The 21,665-nt window shown below is 38.0% G+C and overlaps 1 protein-coding gene across 1 annotated transcript in view; it reads left to right on the top strand.

Moving 5' to 3' along the window:
- The window catches only part of Adam2 (ADAM metallopeptidase domain 2), a 65,888-nt gene that overhangs the window by 6,697 nt on the left and 37,526 nt on the right, over positions 1-21,665 (top strand). The window contains exons 4-11 of the mRNA XM_026398907.2: positions 3,003-3,081; positions 7,652-7,728; positions 8,036-8,204; positions 10,452-10,505; positions 12,604-12,675; positions 13,106-13,272; positions 14,505-14,586; positions 19,011-19,147. Of these exons, the coding sequence (XP_026254692.2) occupies positions 3,003-3,081; positions 7,652-7,728; positions 8,036-8,204; positions 10,452-10,505; positions 12,604-12,675; positions 13,106-13,272; positions 14,505-14,586; positions 19,011-19,147 (837 nt within the window). The remainder of the gene's footprint in view (positions 1-3,002; positions 3,082-7,651; positions 7,729-8,035; positions 8,205-10,451; positions 10,506-12,603; positions 12,676-13,105; positions 13,273-14,504; positions 14,587-19,010; positions 19,148-21,665) is intronic.

The following is a 21,665-nucleotide window of genomic DNA, read 5'->3' as shown; positions in this document are numbered from 1 at the left end:
CATGAGGTTTCATGGAGGACAAATTTTGATTATTTCCTGAAAACATAAATATGGTTTGTTTTCTAGTTCCTTTATCCAACTTAAAGTTGAAGGATCATAGCAGATTCTTGGATGTTGTGAATCATGACAATTTTTTTTAAATAAGCATATATACCCTATCACACTGTATTAAGCATTTACAATTGTAATTACCCAAACTCATTCTCATGTCAGTTAATACATTTGGGAAAAATGAAGTATAACATGCTGAGCAAAAAAGAAAAATCAAAATTGATATGGTCCTTGTTTCAATAAGAATGAGTTTACCAAAAATAATGAAAGGAAGAAAAAGAACTAGTTTGAAGGAACACAAAAAGCTGACTCAAAATTACTTCTTCTTAAGGAAAAAGACTGAGTGTTTTTGCAATAAATGTGCAGGGAAACCCCAGACAGAATCTCCCCAACAGTGATGGGCCTGCAAATGAGCCAGTGGTGAGAGCTAAACCATCCTGTGGATAACTTTCCACATCACAGTACAATACATACAAGTGTTCAATAGAGACAGAAGTAGGTGAAGTACAGTGGGTTAGAAATGTAAGACGATCTAAATTAAAATGCAGTCTTTGTGGGGCTGGGGATGTGGCTCAAGCGGTAGTGCGCTCGCCTCGCATGCGTGCAGCCTGGGTTCGATCCTCAGCACCACATACAAACAAAGATGTTGTGTCCACCAAAAACTAAAAAATAAATATTAAAAATTCTCTCTCTCTCTCTCTCTCTCTCTCTCTCTCTCTCTCTCTCTCTCTCTCTCTCTCTCTCTCTCTTTAAAAAAAAATGCAGTTATTAAGCCAAAAATGGTGGTGCATGCCTATAATCCCAAGGCTTGGGAGGCAGAAAGATTGGGAGTTCAAAGCCAGCCTCAGCAAAAGTCAGGCACTAAGCAACTCATTGAGACCCTGTCTCTAAATAAAACACAAAATAGGGCTGGGGATGTGGCTCAGTGGTTGAATGCCCCTGAGTTCAGTCCCTGGTATACCCGCCTTGGTAGTAATTGTCAAAATAACTCTTGGATTAAAAAAATTACTCAAAGCATTATGGAAAAAATGTCAATAATATGACAACAGATAGAATGTTATACATCAAACAGTCTAAATGTGAATTACCAGATCTATAATCAAAATACAGTGCAGAGCTTTTGCTGTTTTTTCATTTTACATGCAGCAGATGAGACTCAAGTGTGCAGGGCTGGAGAAGGGATTTCGGGGGGGACCAATGAGTATGGTTGGGTCACCCCAGGTGGAGTGATGAGGTCTTCAGTGGCCATTGGCCTTGGTCTGAGGCCAGTCCTGCCAGCCCTGACCAGGATACCTTGGTAGTTAATCCTTCTGAGGGTTGGCCAACAGCTTCTGTGTAAACAGGTGGATATAAAAGTTGCTCACCACATACTGACTCCTGAGCTATGTGCAGAACTGGCACCACCCTGCACCTGTCACAGCTACGCCCCGATCTTTGAGGGCTTTAAAGCAGGTAATAATCAATCACCTTGCTCAAGGCAATCCTGACAAACGTGGGGAGTGCATGGTTACAGCATCTTAAAAGATATCCGGGGTATTCATTAGCATTATTATTAACTCTAGTCACAATGCTGTATAAGAGGTGTTCCAAACCTATTTATCCTCACTGAAACTCACCCCTGGCCCCTAGCAGCCACCATTTTCCTGCCTGCTCTTATGATTTTGACTCTTTTACATCCCACATATATGTGAGATCATGCAATATCTTTCTTTCCGTGCCTGGCTTATTTCACTAAACGTAATATATTTCGGGTTGATCCATGTCTCCCAAAGAACAAGATTTCTTTCTTTTTAAAGGCTTAATTGTTTTCCAGTGTGTGCTTGATTATTGCTGCAATCAACATGCAGGTGTCTTTTCAACTTACGATTTCACCTCACTTGGATATACACCCAGCAGGGGATTTCCAGAATAGATGATAGTTCTACTCTTAATTTTTGAGGAACCCCTGTACTCTTTTCCATATCCACGATCCTAACTTGCTTCCCACCTACCTTGTACAAGGGTTCTTCCTTCATCTCATCCCACCAACATTCATCATCTCTCTTCTCCTTGATAACAGCCATTCTAACAGGTGTAAGGTGTTGCATCCTGATGGTTCAATTTGCATTTCTCTGAGGGCTAATGATAGCAAGCATTTTCTTAAATACATGTTGACCATTTGTACATATTGTTTTGAGAAATATTTATTTCTGCCCTCTCCCATTTTTAAAATTGAGTTATTTGTTTTCTTGCTGTTCTTCATATATTTTAAATATTAAGTATTAACCCCTTACCAGTTGTAGGGTTTGCAAGTGTCTGCGTCCATTCTGCAGGTTGTCTCCTCCCTCTGCTGACTGATGGTCCTGCTGGGCAGAAGCCTTCTAGCCTGGTGCTGTCCACTAGTTTTAGTTTTCGCTTTTGTTGCCTAGGCTTTTTTGGTCATATCCAAAAAGACTTTGCCCAGACCAACGTCACAAAGCTTTCCCATGTTTTCTTCTAGTAACTTCTGGTTTCAGGTCTTACATCGATGTCTTCAGTTCACTTCTAGTGTTGTGAGACGAGGATCCACTTCCATTCTTCTGTAGGTGGTCGTTATTTTCCATATGTGATTTTTTGGAAGAGACTGTTCTCTTCCCACTGTGGGTTCCTGGTGATGTTGCCAAAAATCAATTAACTGTAAATAAGTGGATTGATTTCTCTGGTATCTCTTCTGTTCCACTGGTCTCCATGCTGTTTGGATTATTACAGCTTTGCAGTATATTTTGAAATCAGGTCATCTGACGCCTCCAAGTACCTCCTTTTTGCTCTGGCTATTTGGGAAAACTTAACAAGGAGGTGGAAAATCCACACGCTGAAAACTCTTTTTCGGCCAACCTCTCTACTTACAATAAATATAGTAAGTATCTTTTTAAAAAATGAAAGTTTAGGAAACAAAATTTCCACTAAGTACCCTTTTATCTTTATTTTTACAGAGTATTTTTACCTCATAATTTTAAAGTTTATGGTTATGATGGTACAGGAATCATGAAGCCTCTTGATAAAGATTTTCAGGTACGATTTTCATTATCTGTTGTACCTTTGCGATGCGAATTTCTCTGATCATGTTATTTAGGGTCCACATAGAGTACAAAGGGTGGAGGTCATGTTTTGTTTTGGTGGGAACCCATTCATCTCATTTTGACAGTGTGTCCTCAGCTCTATTAAACACAAGGTTACTAAGTCAAATATCATTGTCACGTTTCTAAATCATTTGTTTCATGTGTGTGCTCATGTGTCTGTGGCAATAGGGGTTGAATATATTGTGAAATGCCTGGAGTGAAGACCAGGGTTTGAATCAGGGGAAGCTAAATCTGGAACAAAAGGAGAATCTAAAGTGTCCTCTGAAGAATGTTCAGGGACCAAATATTTTCTAAAATACATGTGGACCATCTGTACATATTGTTTTGAGAAATATTTATTTCTGTCCTCCCCCATTTTGAAAATTGAGTTATTTGTTTTCTTGCTGTTCTTCATATATTTTAAACGTTAAATATTAACCCCTTACCAGCTGTAGCGTTTGCAGATGTCTCCGTGCATTGTGCAGCAACCAAGACAGGGAAGCTGCCCGGATCCCAGCAGGCAGGATTGGGACACCTAGTTAAATAAGAAATAAGCAAACAATGTAAAAAGGGAAAACGAACTTAACGCATTCGGATTAATGGGATAAGCCGCTGTCTCAGTTCTCCTTGGGCCTTACAGAAGTGGTGACAGTGTGTGGAAAAAAGCCAAGTGACACACACATGCAGATTTAGCCAGAGAACCTGTCACCTTCAGCTTCCTTGGTGTCCACCCCCTAGGGCAAAGTTTGATCAGTGGTTATTCTCAGCGTGACAAAGTCCTCTGTTTCTTAAGGACATATAAAATTTCATGCATATTTGGAACTAGATAGAATTTTCATGTATTTGGAATACTCAGGGCTTCATTTAATGATGTCTATAATTTTTTTTGGTGAAAGTAATTGAAAAATAATGGGTAGAATTTGTAGGGTTTGTTCATGCGTAAAGGAGCCTGAAATGCTCTTTTTTGTTTTGCTTTTGGTCTGCCCTACCTATTGTTGTCCTCATCTTTGTGGTTGTTTTCCATTTTCATTCCCGATTTCTACACAGTGAGTCCATCATTTAGAGAGGCTAAGATTTTGACAGAAGAAATTATAGACTTAGCCCTTGCTTTGAATTTCATTTTTAAATTCGCCATCAGAGAAGGCAAATACAAGTGAGTCAATGTAAATAAAGAAATAATGTGTACTGTTATATGCAAACAAATACTTATATGTGCAGGGGTGTGTATGTGTTTGTGTGTATGTGCGCGTGAGTGTGTGTGTGTGTGTGTGTGTGTGTGTGTGTAAGAGAAAAATCATCAAAGAGCTACACAGGGCCACAATATCCCACATTTGAATTTTATAGTATTCTGCCAAACCCAATTCCACTGCATTCCTTAAGAGGTATGAAAGAAAGATATGCATGCAGTTTAAAAAAGACTAAAAAAGAATGCCTTAATAATAACCAAAATGTGGTAAGTTGTTGAATGTTGGTCTCGAATGTCATGAATATATGTTGTTGTATTGATATGTTATGCTGAAAGCCTATTTCTACCCTAAAGAAAACCAAGTAAAGTTCATTAAATTAGATTTAAAACAGATGATTTTATTGAATTTTTTCATGAGTTTTGCAAGTGGCATTCATCCCTAAAAGCACATCGTTTTGAAAAATAAAGACATGTACAGAAGAGCCAATTGGTCAGTTATTGGCATCAGACATTGGTCAGGCATCAGACATTCCAAAGAGACTCTCTTCTGATGCCTACACGCAGGGGTCAGGATTTTAACAGATTCATTTTGGGCAGGCACACACACTCAGTGTGTAGCACACAGGGAGTTTCTGTTGTCTGCTTTTTTTTTTTTTTTCAATTATAGGTCATACTTTCCTGTTTCCTTGCAAGGCTTATGATTTTTCGTTGGAAATGGGACATTTTAGATGATTTATCGTAGGCAATCTGAATACTGCTCTGTCCCCTGGGGCCTATAATTGTTTCTTGCTTGATTATCTGTTTGGTAACTGGCTGTATAATTTTAGGGGGATCCAGCTTAGGGTTCACCCAACTGTCAGGGTGGGATGAAGTGGAATGGCAAAGCTCTCTTCGGCCCTTGCCCTGGCCACGTTAGCACATTAAATTCTCCTAACTGTTGGAGGGTTGCTCTGTTGTCCAGTTAAACTTGAACTGTCCGGAAGGGACAGTTCTGTAGATCCGTGACCCCTCCCAGCCATTTGCTGCCCATCCGTCTCTCTCAGACCAGCCAGTCCTGTGGAGGCTGTCGAGGTCACCCACATCAACTTTGGAACATTCCCTTGGGCTTCTCTGTGCTCCGTTGTGAGTGAACTCAGTGCATCTGGGAAGAAGTTAGGTTCTGTTTTATAACCTGCCTCTCCTACCAGGAAAGCCCTGTGGCCTGAGCTGGGGAGCTGAGTGCTTTACATTCCATTCTCCTGGAGCCAGGCCTGCCTGTTGCAGGAGTGTGCTGACGGATGTGGGGGTCTCCCTTCCAGTCTCTCTCTCATCCTGGTCTTTGCTTCCAGAGGCATTTCCTTAGTTCACTGCTTCGTCTTGGCTCAAGGCTGCTGTGCTGAAGGCCTTCCTGCAGCAGGAGTTGGGATAGTTCCTTGGGCTGATTTGACCCACATGTGATGGGGTGGTTTGGCCGAGCCCTCTTGGGACTTCCTTGTAGGTGCGGAGGGAGGGTCTGCAGGTTCTTCCTTTGCTGATGGCATCTGGACACTGCAACTGGAACTTTCCCCTCCACCCTGGAATAGACAGCCTTGACCTTCACAGGTCTCCTTCAGGTCCTCTGGCAGCTCCAGCCTGCTGGCTCTTTTGGTCCCTCCTGTCCATCATTTCCCCCACTGGCACCTCCTCTGCAGCCATACCCTCTGTGACATTCTTAAAGCTTCCTTTCTCTCACATTTCTTCATATTTGGGATTTGGCAACTTTTATAGTTCTAATTTTTATTTTTATTTTTTTACACTTTTTGAAACCTTCTCAGTGTATTTCATTTAAACTATGTTTTGTTCGAGTTGTATTTTTTGGGGGGAGGGGTGTGTACTAGAGAGTGAACTCAGGGACACTCAACCACTGAGCCACATCTCCAGCCCTATTTTGTATGTTATTTAGAAACAAGGTCTGGCTGAGTTGCTTAGCACCTCATTTAGTGAGGCTGGCTTTGAACTCCCAATCCTCCTGTCTCAGCCTCCCAAGCCACTGGGATACAGGCATGTGCCACCGTGCTTGGCCATCAAGTTACATTTTTATACTCTATTTCTCTGAATTTCCTCATGGATCCCCCTTTGTGTCCAATTTTTCTTTAATGTTCTCCATCACATTTTTAGTATCTGTTTTAAAGTCTTTTTTTTTTTTAATTCCTATTCTTGGGTTATTTTAGTGTCAATTGTCTTTCTGATTTTCCTCTTGACTCTGTACTACATTTTCCCTTTTATCTGAATATCTAGCACCTTTTAAAATCATATACTGGCCACATTCAATGGCACACTTAACCCTTGTGACTTTTTTTCTAAAGGGTTTCCAAGTTTGTTCTAGTAGGCGAATATCCTGGCGGGAACAAATAGACAGACAAACCCTTTTCTCTGTTCTTCAGCTTTCCCGGTCTTGGCTCCTTCTAGACTCTCTGGAGCCTCTTTCCCGAATCCTGGGTCTGGATGTAAGTAGAGACTGCACCCGAGGAGGTAACGGTGCTCACTGGGGTCCTGGCTCTGCGCCTCCTCCCTCCTCTCTTGGACACAGCCCCTGGGTGCCGCACTCTGAGACTGTGGCTTCAGCCTGAGGCTAAATGTCTGGGTTTGCTGTTGAGGTGTCAGGCTTTCTGCAGCTCTGCCTGGGGGGGTGCTTTCTGGAGGAAACCCACCAAATGAAAATTCAGCAAACGCAGTTGCCTTCTTTCTGGTATCAATTGTACTCTCTTTTTCTGTCTGCTTTTTGTAGCTGAAGTTTTTAAAATATATACATACATACATTTTTTTCAGTATTTATAATTGGTATCTGTGAGAGGGTCACACCTCTATGAGCTATTCTGCCCTTGCACTCTAAATAGTTGTGTAAAAATAGGGCTTGGGGATATGGCTCGGTTGGTAGAGTACTTGTCTGGCATGCACAAGGCCCTGGGTTCAATGCCCCCCCCCCCCCACACACACACAGCTTGAATAAGAAACCATCAAAATAGTTGTGTAAATCAAATAGTTGTATAAAAAGACTTTCTTTTTTGGATTCATATTGGTTTTTTCTACCAGGCAGAATTATGCCAGAATAATTTGGGGGTGGTGGGTAGTGAGGTTTTGATTATTTTCACTTTGTCCTAGTGATCAAGAAAATCGAATTTAGTTTTCAGAATATGAAAGAGTGTAAAAATTAACACATTCTTTATGAACCCGTGGGGAAAAGTTTTGGGAAATTGAGTCTTACATTCATCTAATAATCTTATAAATCACTTGTGCAAATATTGAGTATTTGATATATACACACACAATATCTGAAAACTCTATCTCCTAATAAATCTGTATGTATTTTATCTTTCAGAATTTCTGCTACTACCAAGGATTTGTTGAAGGTTATCCAAATTCTATGGTGATGGTTAGCGCATGTACTGGATTAAGGTTGTAATATATAATTGTATGAATCGCAAAATGGATTCCTTACTTGAAAATTATTTTTAACAATGGCTCCTACCCTTATAATGAATTAAGATTATTCTCATACTTAGAGATGGTGAAATATAGTTAGGCAAATACCAATCACATTACTGTTCTGTAACTCTTAGTAAGTTTGCAAATACTCAGTAACTTCCTACTGTACCCACTAAGGATGATAATAATATGCATACCACAAAAAGAACTAAGTAGCTCTTAACTAACTTTTTTAAAGTGCAGCATTTTATTTATATACTTTTCTTGGAATTTATAGGGGCTTACTGCAGTTTGAAAATGCTACTTATGGAATTGAACCCCTGGAATCTTCAGTGGGCTTTGAACATGTAATTTACCAAGTGAAATATAAGAATGAAACTGTTTCTTTATATACTGAGAAGGATATTGAAATAAAAAATCTGCCCTATAAAATACAAAGCATAGAGGTAGGTGATCAATTGAGTAAACTCTATAGTTGTTACTCTACAGCAATACGAACACTTCAGTTTTTCAGAGAAACTACTCATTTGTACACACTCACACAGACACACATATGGATTCATGTACCAGAAACTGTATAGCTTATAAGCCTTAAAACTAGTTTTATAACTTAACCGATAGCTCTTTAAATTTCTGCAATATTAGCTATGATGGTCCCCTCTTTCATTTCTGAAATATTTGCAATATTTTTGTGTTCAGAGAAGCCAAGTATATTTCAATTAAAGCATGGCTTGTTCAAACAATTTGTTGTTTTAAAATTTTAAATCGCATCCAATTTTTCTTTAAAACACATCATTTGTTGCATTTGCTTTTAATGCAAATACATATGTCTTGGACTAAATCTACTAGTTTTTTTTTTTTGTCTTATATCTTTCTTCTTCCTTTACATCATTGTTATTAATCAAGTGTTTTTAATGGTTTTAGTTTTTTCCTCTAAGGAGTATTTAATTGGTGCGTTGTTCAATGTATTTTGTATGATGTATTACCTAATTATAAGTACAAAACATATTTACAGTAAAATGATGTTAATGGTCACTCTGCTCAGGAGCTGACAAACTCCAATCCTCAGGCCAAATCTGGCCCACAGTCTATGTAAATGACGGTTTATGGGAACACATCCATTGTATGCATAACTGTTATGTACATTGCTGTGTCAGCCCACTGCTCACCAGCCCTGCAGACCCCTTTCCTGGTATTGTGCATGCCTTTATTACCTGTCTCCTGGATGAAGTGGACTTCTTATTTTTCTTCAAATGAGATTATTCTTCAGGAAATTAATTAATGAGTTATGAAACTACCACCAGTTTCAGTCTCAGAAATGAAAATGAGCAGGGATGACTTTTGGGATGTGAGCCAGCTAACACTTGGTGTTGGTCAGAACCAATCCGTAGTTTTGAATCCCAGTCCATTAATCTAGCATTTCAGGAGTTGGAAGCCAGTAGTGTATGCTTGTTTAGGGACTTTAGTGACTTGCAGTCTTCCAAGCAACGGATTTCAACTTTCTCAGTAAGGCCATGAAATATTTTGGTGTTTAATATTGCATGGAAACAGTAGGAAATCAGACTGCAAGGGAATCTTGTTCACCTTTTAAATTCAAAACCCTTGATTTGGACCAGAAGAGAGAATTTTAAATGATAAAATAAGTAACCAATATGCCCTGAATTTGTCTTACTGACTTTACTCAACTTTTTCCTCCTTGAAGTTACTATAACCATTGTTTTTCTGATCTCTACTCAAATCCCAGGTTTGCTATTTATGCCCTCTTCAATGCTCTCTTCATATGTTTAGGAACACATTTTAACTAAAATGAGATTGCCTTGAATGTTCAAGGGATTAAATGCCACTGTGAAATAAACATAATAAAAATTTCTTCAGCTTCTGAGTTTGGATTTTCTACTCTGCATTTAAATACTTGTCTCCTGCCTGTGGGTGGTGTTACTGTAGTGATTGAATATTATGAATACACTACCCTGTTGGGTCAGAATGTTTGCGAAGCCTGTCTGTCTGTCTGTCCCCAGTGCATTTCTTATAGGTTGTCTTCATGTAACAATTAGAGTGAAAAAAGACAACATTTCTATGAATCATCATGACAACCATTACTTCTTTTCCATTTTCAGCACAGCCTGACATTGACAAGCCACAGTTCAAAGCCCCACACACATCTCTAATTTAACCATGACCATCTGTCTGGCATCCCACCCCAACCACTTTATCTTGAGATACCTGTGGTCTAGTTTAAGAAAATCCATGATTTGACTCTCTGTTTCTCATCTTTTTCTGAAGCAGCTTATATGGAATTAATTGTATCCTTTACATGAAATGCAAACCCCTACACATAAGGATCTCTTATTACTCCTTTAAGATCAAGTGCAAAATCATACCACAGAGTAATGCAGTAACATAAAGCTGATAGAACTGCTTATAGGACCAATAAGAACATGAAGGAAGAAAGGTGGACAAAAGTTATTTTCTGAGTTCATTGAAAGGTTGATTAAGTGCAGAGAAGTGACAGCAGAATTAAATGAAAAAGATTCTGTGACATTTAGTTTTGCTTGCTATCTAGTTCTATTTCTCTATGTAAAATCATATTTTCAGCATTGTGTTCATTAATAGAGTTCATTAGTGATAGACACTGTAAATATTTAAGTAATTCTTCAATTTTGATGGAAGGTTTGTGAATTTTTATTTTTCAGCCACAAGAGATGGCTCAGTATTTAGAAATGCATATTATAGTTGAAAAACATTTGGTAAGTATATTTTTGATTGATTTGTCTCATGTCACTTTATGTTAGCAATGAAGTGTTATAAAAATAATTTGGAAAGAATTTATTGACAGAGGAGAATTAGTGACAATTTTGCATTAGCCAAATTCTAAACCATTCATATCAGTAGGAAATTGGGAGTCAAATTTCTATTAAAAGTTTAATCTTAATTTTAAAAATAATAATGAAAATAAAGTAAATGGTAACTTCATGTAATTTAAAGAATTTAGAATCATAGAAATGTACTCTTAACACTTTTTTAAACTTTGAAAATAATGATTTATATTGCAGATAGGAGATGGTATTATCATTCCTGAAGGTTATTTCTTGTAGAATTTCCTCAATGAAATGGAATTACAATGATTTGAAATTTGAGAATACTGAAATAATTTCATTATCTTATTTTTCCATCTATTTTGTGGAAAAGTTCAAAGTTTATCATCAAAAAAAATGCCAAATTTATTTTGATGTACTTTGGGATTTCCCCAAGGAAATGCCACGTGCCTTTGTTGATAATCAGCTAGCCATCAATAGGAAGCTTTATTTCTGGACTCTGACTTTGTTGCTATGTCCTGCTATGAATTTCTATCTATTATTCTAGCTGACTACCACAAGTTTTGTTATTTTGATAATGTAGTATTTTCTAAGTCCCCTATGATTTCTTCTTTGGCCATTGGCTACTTGTAATTGGTTTTGCATATTTCAAACTTCTCGAATTTCTCTTTATTTTTTAAAATTTCATCCTATTCTATTCAGACAACATATTTTGCATTTTTAAAAGTTGTTTTAATTGGATTATATCCTAACAGCTTACATATGCCGTATTTCTGGATCATGTTCCAAGGGCACAATGTGCTGTCTTGCAGTGAAATGTTCTTCAGATACTTATTAACTTATAATTTTGTTTTAATCTTTAATGTCTCTGTTGACTTCTTTGCCCAGTTATTCTGGTTTGGGAAGATGATTATATATTCATATGCAGTTGGAAGACTACATAGAAGTTCTGTCCATTCTTTAAATAATACCCTCTATGGCATGTTACAGTTAGGCTATTGTAACCAACTCAGTATAGATACAAGATAATTCCATCACAGCCAGGATCTGCTGCATTCTTTTTATAGTCTACCCCTTTCTCCCTCACCCACGTCCCCTGCCCCCTGGAATCCATGACTGTAATCTCCATGTCTACATAGTTTTTTTTTAATTTCCAAAAGGTTAGATGAATGAAATCATTCAACAGATAACCTTTTGGGAGTTTTTTGCATACCTACTCTAAAGGTTTTCCCAGCTTTAACTACTTCTTACACAAAATGAACTAGGTCGATGCATCTGCTCTTAGGCCGAGCTCTCTTGTTTGCAGAGATCCCAGCACAACCCCTCTCCACATTTTAGGGATTCAGGGGAACGCTATTGCTCTACTGGTTTATGGTTCACATTTTTTATGTACCTGTGATCATTTTCTACTCATCCCATTTTCAGTCTTCAATTCTTGTCATTGCTTTTTAGTTTTTTCTTCTCTGTACATTTTTGTTCTTCTGAGTCTTTTATCGTATTTTTATCATTGCTTTAATGAAATGTCAGGCAAACATGGTTTTGAATGGGTATAGTCAATCTACAATCTGACTTAGATGTTTACTTTTTGCAAAATAGGTAATATTTTCAGTCGGAAGGCCTATCATTCATTTGATAATGGAATTATCTCTTGTTTTAATCTCCTTTTCATTTTTCAGATTTTCCATTTTTACACTAAATATCATATGGTTTGTATAATAGTGAAATAATGTTGCCTAGCATAGTGGTGCATGCCTGTAATCTCAGGAGAATGAGGTAGGATAGAGAGTTGGAAGCCAACCTGGACAACTTAACAGGCTCATATCTCAAAATTAATTAATTAAAAGATAGGACTGGGAACGTGGCTCAATGGCACAGCACTTGCCTAGCATGCACAAGACATTGGGTTTAGTCCCCAGCACTTCAAAAATATGTTTTTAAAGAAAAATTTAAATGTTTTTAATAAAATCTGATATGTGTTTAAAGGTCTAACAATGTACATGTGGATCTAAAAGATAATTGTATTTTACAGTACGATCATATGGGTTCAGATACTACTATTGTCACGCAAAAAATTTTCCAGTTGATTGGACTGACGAATGCTGTGAGTGTTGGCTTTTCTAATACTTCTGCACTTGTTTGTTAACTAAAACAATTCCTATATCTTCTTTTATGAGTATACACGTTGTGTGATGGTAGAGAAAATCATTTCATTTTAAGTTTCTGTTTTCCCACCTATAAAATAGGAATAATGATAATTGTATACTCCTTTTTTAAAATTTTTAAATTTTATGCCATTACATATTTACTGTATACTCCTAATTAGGTTATTGTTAAGAATTAAGCTAAATAAAACACTCATATTCAGTATCATTTCTAGTAGCATTTATTATCTACAAACACTTTAAAAGGTACATTCCAGAATTAGAGTTCAGATGTTCAGCATGTGTCATAAGTTCATTTTCATAGACAGATCACTAAATCCGTTTAGACCGTGCCGTATGAATCTGTCTTCTGTATGTGTTCTGTTGTAGATTTTCACCTCCTTTAACCTTACCATAATTCTGTCTTCACTGGAGCTTTGGGTAGACGAAAACAAAATGTCAACCGCTGGAGATGCTAATGAGTTATTACACAGGTTTCTACGATGGAAAAGATCTTACCTTGTTTTGCGTCCGCACGATGTGGCATTTTTACTTGTGTGAGCACATTTTGGAATTACTAAAGCTTAGACAAAGAAAACATACTAGTTTGGCCCTGTTTCTGATCATTGACAGGCCTCTAGAGGGGAAAAAAAGCCTCCCATTAACTTTTTCTGTCATACAGTAGAGTCAAAGTTATTTTTTTTTCTACACCACACCTATGACGGAATTGTTGATACCCATAACTCTCACCAACTGGTTTATAATTAAAGCTCACCCCTTGGATCTTGGGACCCCACAACTTCTTACCTTAGAGTGAACACCACATCATTAAATGTCCCTGACTATACTCCAATTTTTTTTTGGAGGGAAGAGTACTAGGGATTGAACTCAAGGGCACTAGACCACTGAACCACATCCCCAGCCCTATTTTGTATTTTGTATTTTTTTCCTAGAGGCAGGGTCTCACTGAGTTGTTTAGCATCTCACCTTTGCTGAGGCTGGCTTTGAACTCACAATCCTCCTGTCTTAGCCTCCTGAGCTGCTGGGATTATAGGCATGCACCACCACACCCAGCTTCCAAATTATAACAATATCTGTTCTAAAAGATATGTCTGAATTTGAGTATTGGAATTTAGCCTTCTTTACTTCATTGTCATTAAAGGAAAAAAAAAGAAATGGAAATACTACTTTGTATTCCAATATAACATGGACATAATGTAGTCACATTGTGCTATTAATTTTTTAGTATATAAGTCTCTCCTGTTTAATAAGCTCTTTGTTTTTCAGAATATATGTCTATACAGTAAAATTATAGACACAATTTTTAAAATGTTAGCACTTCTCATCTTTTGTCCCATGCCTCTGGCAGGCTAGCTGTGGCTGATTAATGGGGAGACTTTAATCCCTGAGGTGACTGGCTACCCATTGGCCAGTTGTTTTACCTTTGCTTTCCCATCTTAGTGAATTTCATTTATTCTTATATTTATTTTGGGGCACATATTCATTTCCGTCTAAAAAGACACTACATAAAATGGGTCCTGCTTATGTCACAGAAAACCCAAGGAAAGCCCTCTTCCTAGTACCTGTTTCCTAAGTCTGTTTTGTTGTTTTCAAAGGGCACAGAAACATTCAAAGTGGTGATACTCTGTTAAGTGGAAATATTTATTAATTTTAGTATCAATGTGCAAAACTAAAATTTGTCTTAGGAAAATTGAGAATGAATTGTGCTTACTTTTGCAAAACCAGAGGATTGTGATCTGATTTTAAATTTAAGTTTGTTGAATTTAAGTTACAGGGAAAGAACAGATTTTGTTGGTGCCACCTTTCAAGGGAAGATGTGTGAGAGGGACTACGGAGGAGGAGTGGCCATGGTACGGTATGGCTTAATTTGCTTGGCTAAAATGTGTCAGCAGAATGCTGTAGAGAGAAGAGTATAGAATTAAAGGTCCCCTCACTTTATGATTTCCATGTGTATTGAAACTTGCATTCACCTAGTGATCTTTGTCCCTACCGCTGATAGCAATGCTCAAATTACAGGAAGTCTTCTCAGAACTCATTACATTCAAAAATTTGCAGTGCTCATTTCCTGATTCCATATATCCTTTTCAGATAGTTGTTCAGGTTGAAATCTCTTAAGAGTCTTACCATACGATGTCATTAATAATCAGTATCATAAATCTTAATATTTAATCATGTATTTATGTTCATTTAAAGCTTAGATTCGTACTTTGCTTAATAATTTACTTAATTATCTAGTTAACACAATTATGAACCAGATTAAAATAAAACTTTTGAAACCATCCATTACCTTAAAATGCTTTGTAAGTCACAGGTGAAGAACAAGAGCACCAAAGGCCCTAATTGACATTATGTATCTAGGTAGAAAATCTGAGAGTATCTGAAACTGGCTTGTTTTTGCCAGTCTTTCCTGATGCTGTGTTTGTGGGACTTGCCACTCTTGGTTTTCTTGTCTGTGTGTCGGCATGATGCCTGCTGGAGCTTCTGCGAGGCAACGCTTGACCTCTGGTTCCCGTCCACAGTGAAGGTGAAGCTGAGAAAAGAGATCAAGAGATGCATCAACCAAATGGAGACAGGATTCCTCTTCAAAATCCACAAATCCTAGTTTGGAAAAATGCAAGTTTTATTTATGGGCAAGCGATTGACCTAGTCTCAAAAGCTAGAACCTGGCCAACTTCCTCAAACAATCCCATATGACACTAAAAAGAAAAAAAGAAAAAAAAATAAAAATCAAGGATTTATGTATATGGAGCAAACGCTGACCTGGTTAACAAAGAGAAGCAGAGCTGTCCTGCCTGACATCCAGTGTGCTGCCGGAAGGGCTGCGCCACACATATGGCTGGTAGACAGAGGACAATGGTCCCTACAGTGGAAGGAGCAATTGCAGGGAAGCTTTTTAAATATTCTCATTCCCCACTTTTCTTTGGAATAATTATGGCCTGATCTTTTGCTGGAAAAATCAGAAAGTAGCCAAGGCCCACAGAAGTGAGATGTTGAAGAAAATAATTAAAGCTTTGCCTGCCAGGTATTCACCACCTCTCTCCCTCCCTAATCCCCAGGGCTATGGTGTGCAATGAGGGGATTATGTCTTTCATGGGCTGCTGCTTATTCAAAATTATATATGAAACCACAACCCAAGTAGTTCTTGGTTGAGTAAAAGCAAGTTAAAATAATCAGCATTTTTTTTTCCAGTGCTAGGGATGGAAGCCAGGGCTTTGTGCATGCTAGGCACAAGTTCTGCCTCTGAGACACATTCCCAGCCCAGTGTATGACTTTATAAAAATTTAAAATATTTAATTCATAAATAAAACGTGTGCATAGTCAAGGCATATGACTTAATGATTATCCATAATATATTTATAGTGTGTAATGGTTACCACAATGAAATTAATCACTAATCACCAAACATAACGACTGTAGTTATTACAGTGCACATTAGATTTCTAGAATTTATCTTGTAACTGAAGAGTGTGCCATTAGACTAACCTGTCCCCTTTCCCCAGCCTCTGGCCACCCTAGTTCTGCACTATACATGTATGAGTTTGATTGTTTCAGATTTCACAAATAAGTGCCACCATGTGGCATTCGTCCTTCTCTGTCTGGTGTATTTCATTTACTCAGCAGATAATTTCTCATGTCTGTGACTCTTTAACCTGAGGCTTATCCACTCAAGGATTCATAATCTTAGAAGCCTCAAGTTAAAGAAACTCAAGGCTCTTATGTTTCACATAGTATTGAACAGAGTGTCTGGTTGACCTTAGTAATAAAAACATTCATGAACCAATCTATTTAGACCCTGGGTATTTCTATGCCTAGCTCCAAGTGCTTGTTCAATTAGTTTTAACATCTTACTGGTCCCCTCATAATTCTGGGTTGAATAAACTTTGAGCCATGTTGATTGAAGGAAAAAAATTGCATATATGGAATCTTGATTTCTAAAACTGTAGACTGGAAGTTTTTTCAAAGCTTACATGAAGGCACATTTATAGATTGTAATCATGCATTAGGCAACCAAAGAATTCTCAATAAATACCTAGTCATTTACCATTTCCTGACCTGGTGATTTGAACATAAGAAGCCTTAATAAATACTATCTTCTGTTATTCTTAAATGAAAATATTGTCCTACGCAGGTGTTATTTACCAAAAAGAACTCATCTGGTTTGTTGTAATATTTTTGCCCTAAAATATTTTTAAAAATTCAATACTGAATATAGTTTTGCATTTTTAAATTTTTTTTTCAAAACTGAAGTAAGAATGGCAATGCCCTGTAGAAAAGTCTCACTCTCCAGTTCCCATCTTTTTTCAAGTTTTTCCTACTAGTCTGTTGTGGATTGAATCATGTTCCTCACAATTCATGTGTTAAAACTCCACCCACTTTTTTGAAGAAATGATCTATACAGAGGTAGTTAAAATTAAATGAGGGGAGAAGGTGGGGTTCCAGTCCACAGGACTGGTGTCCATCTAAGAAGAAGAGACACCTGGGACAGCCCTCTCCACGTGCACACAGAGGAAAGGTCATTAGAGGACCCAGCAAGAAGACTGGTTCCTCCAAGCCAAGAAGAAAGCCCAAAACCAGAAATCAACCCTCCTGGAACCTGGATCTAGGACTTCTAGAACTGAGATTCTCCAGAACTGTGAGAACATACGTTTCTATTGTGTAAACCATTCAGTGTTTGATATTTTGTTATGGGAGGCCAATCCAACTAATAGAAATCCCAAGTGAAAAGGAAAGATGGAAATACACACATCAGTAAGAAGACGGGAGCAAAGGAGTGATTGTTCATGAACGGAAAAACACCTGCTTCTCTACAGATGCCTAAAGAGAAATTTTTACTGGTTACTTTCATTTTACTGAGCTATAAGAAGAAAGAGAAGAGAGAAAGAAAGAAAGAAAGAAAGAAAGAAAGAAAGAAAGAAAGAAAGAAAGAAAGAAAGAAAGAAAGGAAGGAAGGACTTTCCTACAATACCTTGAAAATAAGATCATTTATAACTAAATCAGTATTAACATGTTCTATTTAAACTCTTGAAATGCAGTAGAATTCTTCATTTTCTTCCCCATGAATTATGCAGTCTCTCTCCTTCCTCTTCTTCAATTTCTTCTCCTTCTACCTGTTCCTCCTCCTCCTCCCCTCCCCCTCCCCCTCCCCCTCCTCCTCCTCCTCCTCCTCCTCCTCCTCCTCCTCCTCCTCCTCCTCCTTCTTCTTCTTCTTCTCTCTCTCTCTCTCTCTCTCTCTCTCTCTCTCTCTCTCTCTCTCCTCTCTCTCTGCAATCAAATGGTATATTCAAATGTGGAAATTTGATAAATGGGACATTTATCAATGTGTATGCAAGGTCCTTCTGTCCTGGTGATAAGTAGTTACCAGGCTAAGAGGGGAGCAGCATCATCTGATCAGGATCATGTGGAAAGCAAACCCCCAGTGCAAGGTTCTGGGATTCACAACCACCTAGCATGGATGGTGGTAAACACCTCAGTCTCACCCTCCTTCTCATTAGACCGCATGGAAGTAAAACTAGAGGACAAAGGACCCTCTGATAGGACCCATTTGTTCCATCCTCTTGGTCTAGAAAGCAGGGTGGAAAACAATGGGAAGAAAAAACTAAAACTTATGCCTAGAAACCTACCTGAAGTCTGCTCATCAATATGTTCATTAGGTATATTTGAAGGCATGCCAAAACTTGTGGGTCTCCTTCAAAATTGATGTCTTAATAGTATTAAAATATGCTATCATCTTATTATCTTTATAAAAAGGGAAACAATAAAAGTATTTTAGTTTTGAACATAAAGAGTAAATAACGGAAAACAGCATTTTTATTTTCAGTCATTATTACCATAATATCAATTATTATTTCAACAAGTGATTTTATAAGTTTAAAAAACACCTATGGAACAGTCACACAAGATATCTTCAACTTTGAAGAATTCAATAGTATATAAACACAATTGATCCATAATTTGAGATACACTTGTCTTATGTGTTTGTCTTGAAAGATTTCGTTTGTGAGTATGACACTGTTGTTATATATAGTTAACAAGCTACTGGGTCACTTAATTCCTTGGCCTGATGCCACCAAATGAGTCCTTCATTTATGATAATACCTGGAATATATAAAGTTAAGTCAACAATGATGGCACTTCTGTGGATAACAATATTAGATGCCTCTACTCCTTTTTTATTATATGACTATTTTGAATAATGACATTGTTCTGCAAGTCAATAAAATGTCTATAACAATATGTACATGTAAATTTGTGGGTTTTTGTTTTTTTTTCCCAGCACCCCAAAGCCATAGGTCTGGAATCACTTGCCATTATTTTAGCTCAGTTAGTGAGTTTGAATATGGGGATATCATATGATGACGTCAAGAAATGCCATTGCCCAGGAACTATCTGTATAATGAACCCAGAAGCAATGTAAGAGACTTAACCTTTATACTTCATGCATATATGTACATATATATATAATTTATATTAAGATTTTTTTGTATGTAATTTAAGAAAATTTAAGCTGTTAGAATAAATATTAATGACTGAATATCAATTGTGACCCAAGACTACAGACATATTCCAGAGCCCATACTGCATATCTGTCTCAATCTTTTATATAAATCAAATGCCACACATGCTTTCTCATAGGTGAGCAAACTCTACATCTATTACTCTTTACTTGTGTGATTTTTATAACTTAGGTTTGCAATGACAACACAAGAATTTTTTGTTAGTGTGACCGTCTGCAGGTGGCTCCTTTATCTGCTCTGGTTCCACCTGAAGTCTTAGCTTCTACTGACTCCAGAGATGCTGCATCCAGCTGTGTCATAGGGAGCACCTTGTGCAGTCACCTTGTGTTGCTTCAAGACCTAGGGGATATGTTTGCTTTTATCATCATTCTTCTTAGAGTTAGTTCATAAGGAAAGTTGCATAGGCTGGCCTCAAGGAGGAGCCTCCTTGAGGCCAGCCTATGCAACTTAGTGAGACTGTCTCAAAAAAATAGATTACTTAATTGAAAGGGTTAGGGGTGTAGCTACATGGGTTCAATATCCAGTACTGGGGAGTGGGGGCGGGGACAATGAAACTAAAGCTGTTCCTTGTACATTCAGTATCATGGAGTCTCTGTCAAGTATCAGCCATTTGCAAGGTAGATCTATAATTGTGTTATAGCTCCTGGTGGGCTACCAGGTTTTTATAGAGTGAAGCATGCACCCAGGAGATGACAGGTGACTATGCCACTGAAGTTAAACATTTTCACCATCAATTGGTATTCTCAGATACAAGATTATAAGACCAAGGGCATGTGGTATATCTGGAAGCAATTAGAGTAGGTCCAAATGGCACAAAGAAATAACATGAATGAGGGCCCCAGGTCCTGATGTCACCTACATTTATTGCACCGATATTTGTTCATCACTTTATACCGATAGACTCAGAGGAGCTCTCTAAAATTGGTTGATGAAGAGCGAAACACCTCTGTCTTCTTTCAGTATACCAGTTGTGGAATTTTAAAAATCATTTTTACATATTAGAGTCCAGTTAGGGTTAGACCTAAAGACAGCGGGAGACGGTAAAGGGCCCAGTGAGCACATTTGCAAACAATGTATTTGGCTTTCGACCTTGTGGAAGAGAAGCGATGGAGACTGGGACTGGGAAAGATTGCCCTGCCATGGCCAATGACTTGGATGTTTGGTCAAGGATCCGTATACTCTAAAACTGTTCAAGTGGGGAAAGGAGCATGAACTGTATTCAGAGTGGGCACAAAGTACAGATGGCCCTTTGTGTGCCACATTCACACTCAACCAACCATGGATCAAAGACATTTGAAAAAATATCTGAACATGTGCAGACGACTTTTTTCTTGTCGCTGTTCCCTAAACAATGCAATGTAACAACTATTTACCTAGCATGGACATTGCCTGAGGCATTATAAGTCATCTAGAGATGAATTAAGGAATATGGGAGGATGAGCTAGGTGATATGTAAATATCAGGACATGCTGCACAAGAACCTTGAGCATTTGAGGATTTGGGTATCTGTCAGGGATTCTGGCACGAACACCCCCTGTGGAGACCAAGGGGCTGCTGTACGCAGATGTTTAGATCCAATTTTCAATTCCCAAGTATTTACTTTTTTAGAAGCAGCTCTCCGTCAATGAACGTCAACCAGCTTCTACCCCTGGTCACCACCCATAAAACAAGTCCTAAAATGAAAGGCACGTACTCCCTCCTCGGGGCGACCTCCAGTGGCTTCAGGGGACACTGACGTGCCAGGTCAATAACACACCCTTCATCCTTGATCCACTATTTCTTCTTGCTAGGATCAACTCCCAAATACACTGTTTTTGTTGTTTTTCTGGCTAACCTAAACAGACATATATCATTTGTGTGCATAATGTCAAGCAATACTCATTTCATTTTTATCTGCCATTGTCCAAATTGTCATTTCATGCGATGGCAATGGTGATGCATAGCTTGTGATGCTGTTGCAATGATCCTAATAGTTAGGGTGGTGAAGAAATGATAGAAAGGATCAGGAGATCTTAAATGCAGGTACTCCATTGGATCCCCCACACCCTCCTGAATATCGTCAAGGTGTCTTTTTTATTGTTGTTCTTTTTAGTTCTACATGACAATAGAATGTATTTTGACATATTACACATACATGGAGTATAACTTCCCATTCTTGTGGTTGTACATGAGGTAGAGTGACACTGGTCGTGTATTCATATATGAACATAGGAAAGTGATGTCGGATTCATTCTACTGTCTTTCCCATTCTCATCTCTCCTTCCCTTCCTCCCCATCCAATCTGGTGAACCTCCACTCCTCCCCACAACCCCCACCTATTATTTGTGATTCAGCATCTGCATATCAGAAAGATCATTCAGCCTTTGGTTTTGGGGGATTGGTTTATTTCACTTAGTATGCTGCCAGTTCCATTC

This window comes from Urocitellus parryii, chromosome 14 (genome assembly GCF_045843805.1).
Source record: "Urocitellus parryii isolate mUroPar1 chromosome 14, mUroPar1.hap1, whole genome shotgun sequence".
Classification (NCBI taxonomy): Eukaryota; Metazoa; Chordata; class Mammalia; order Rodentia; family Sciuridae; genus Urocitellus; species Urocitellus parryii.
The sequence above is the reverse complement of the archived record's forward strand: the minus strand, read 5'-3'. Positions and strand labels throughout refer to the sequence as shown.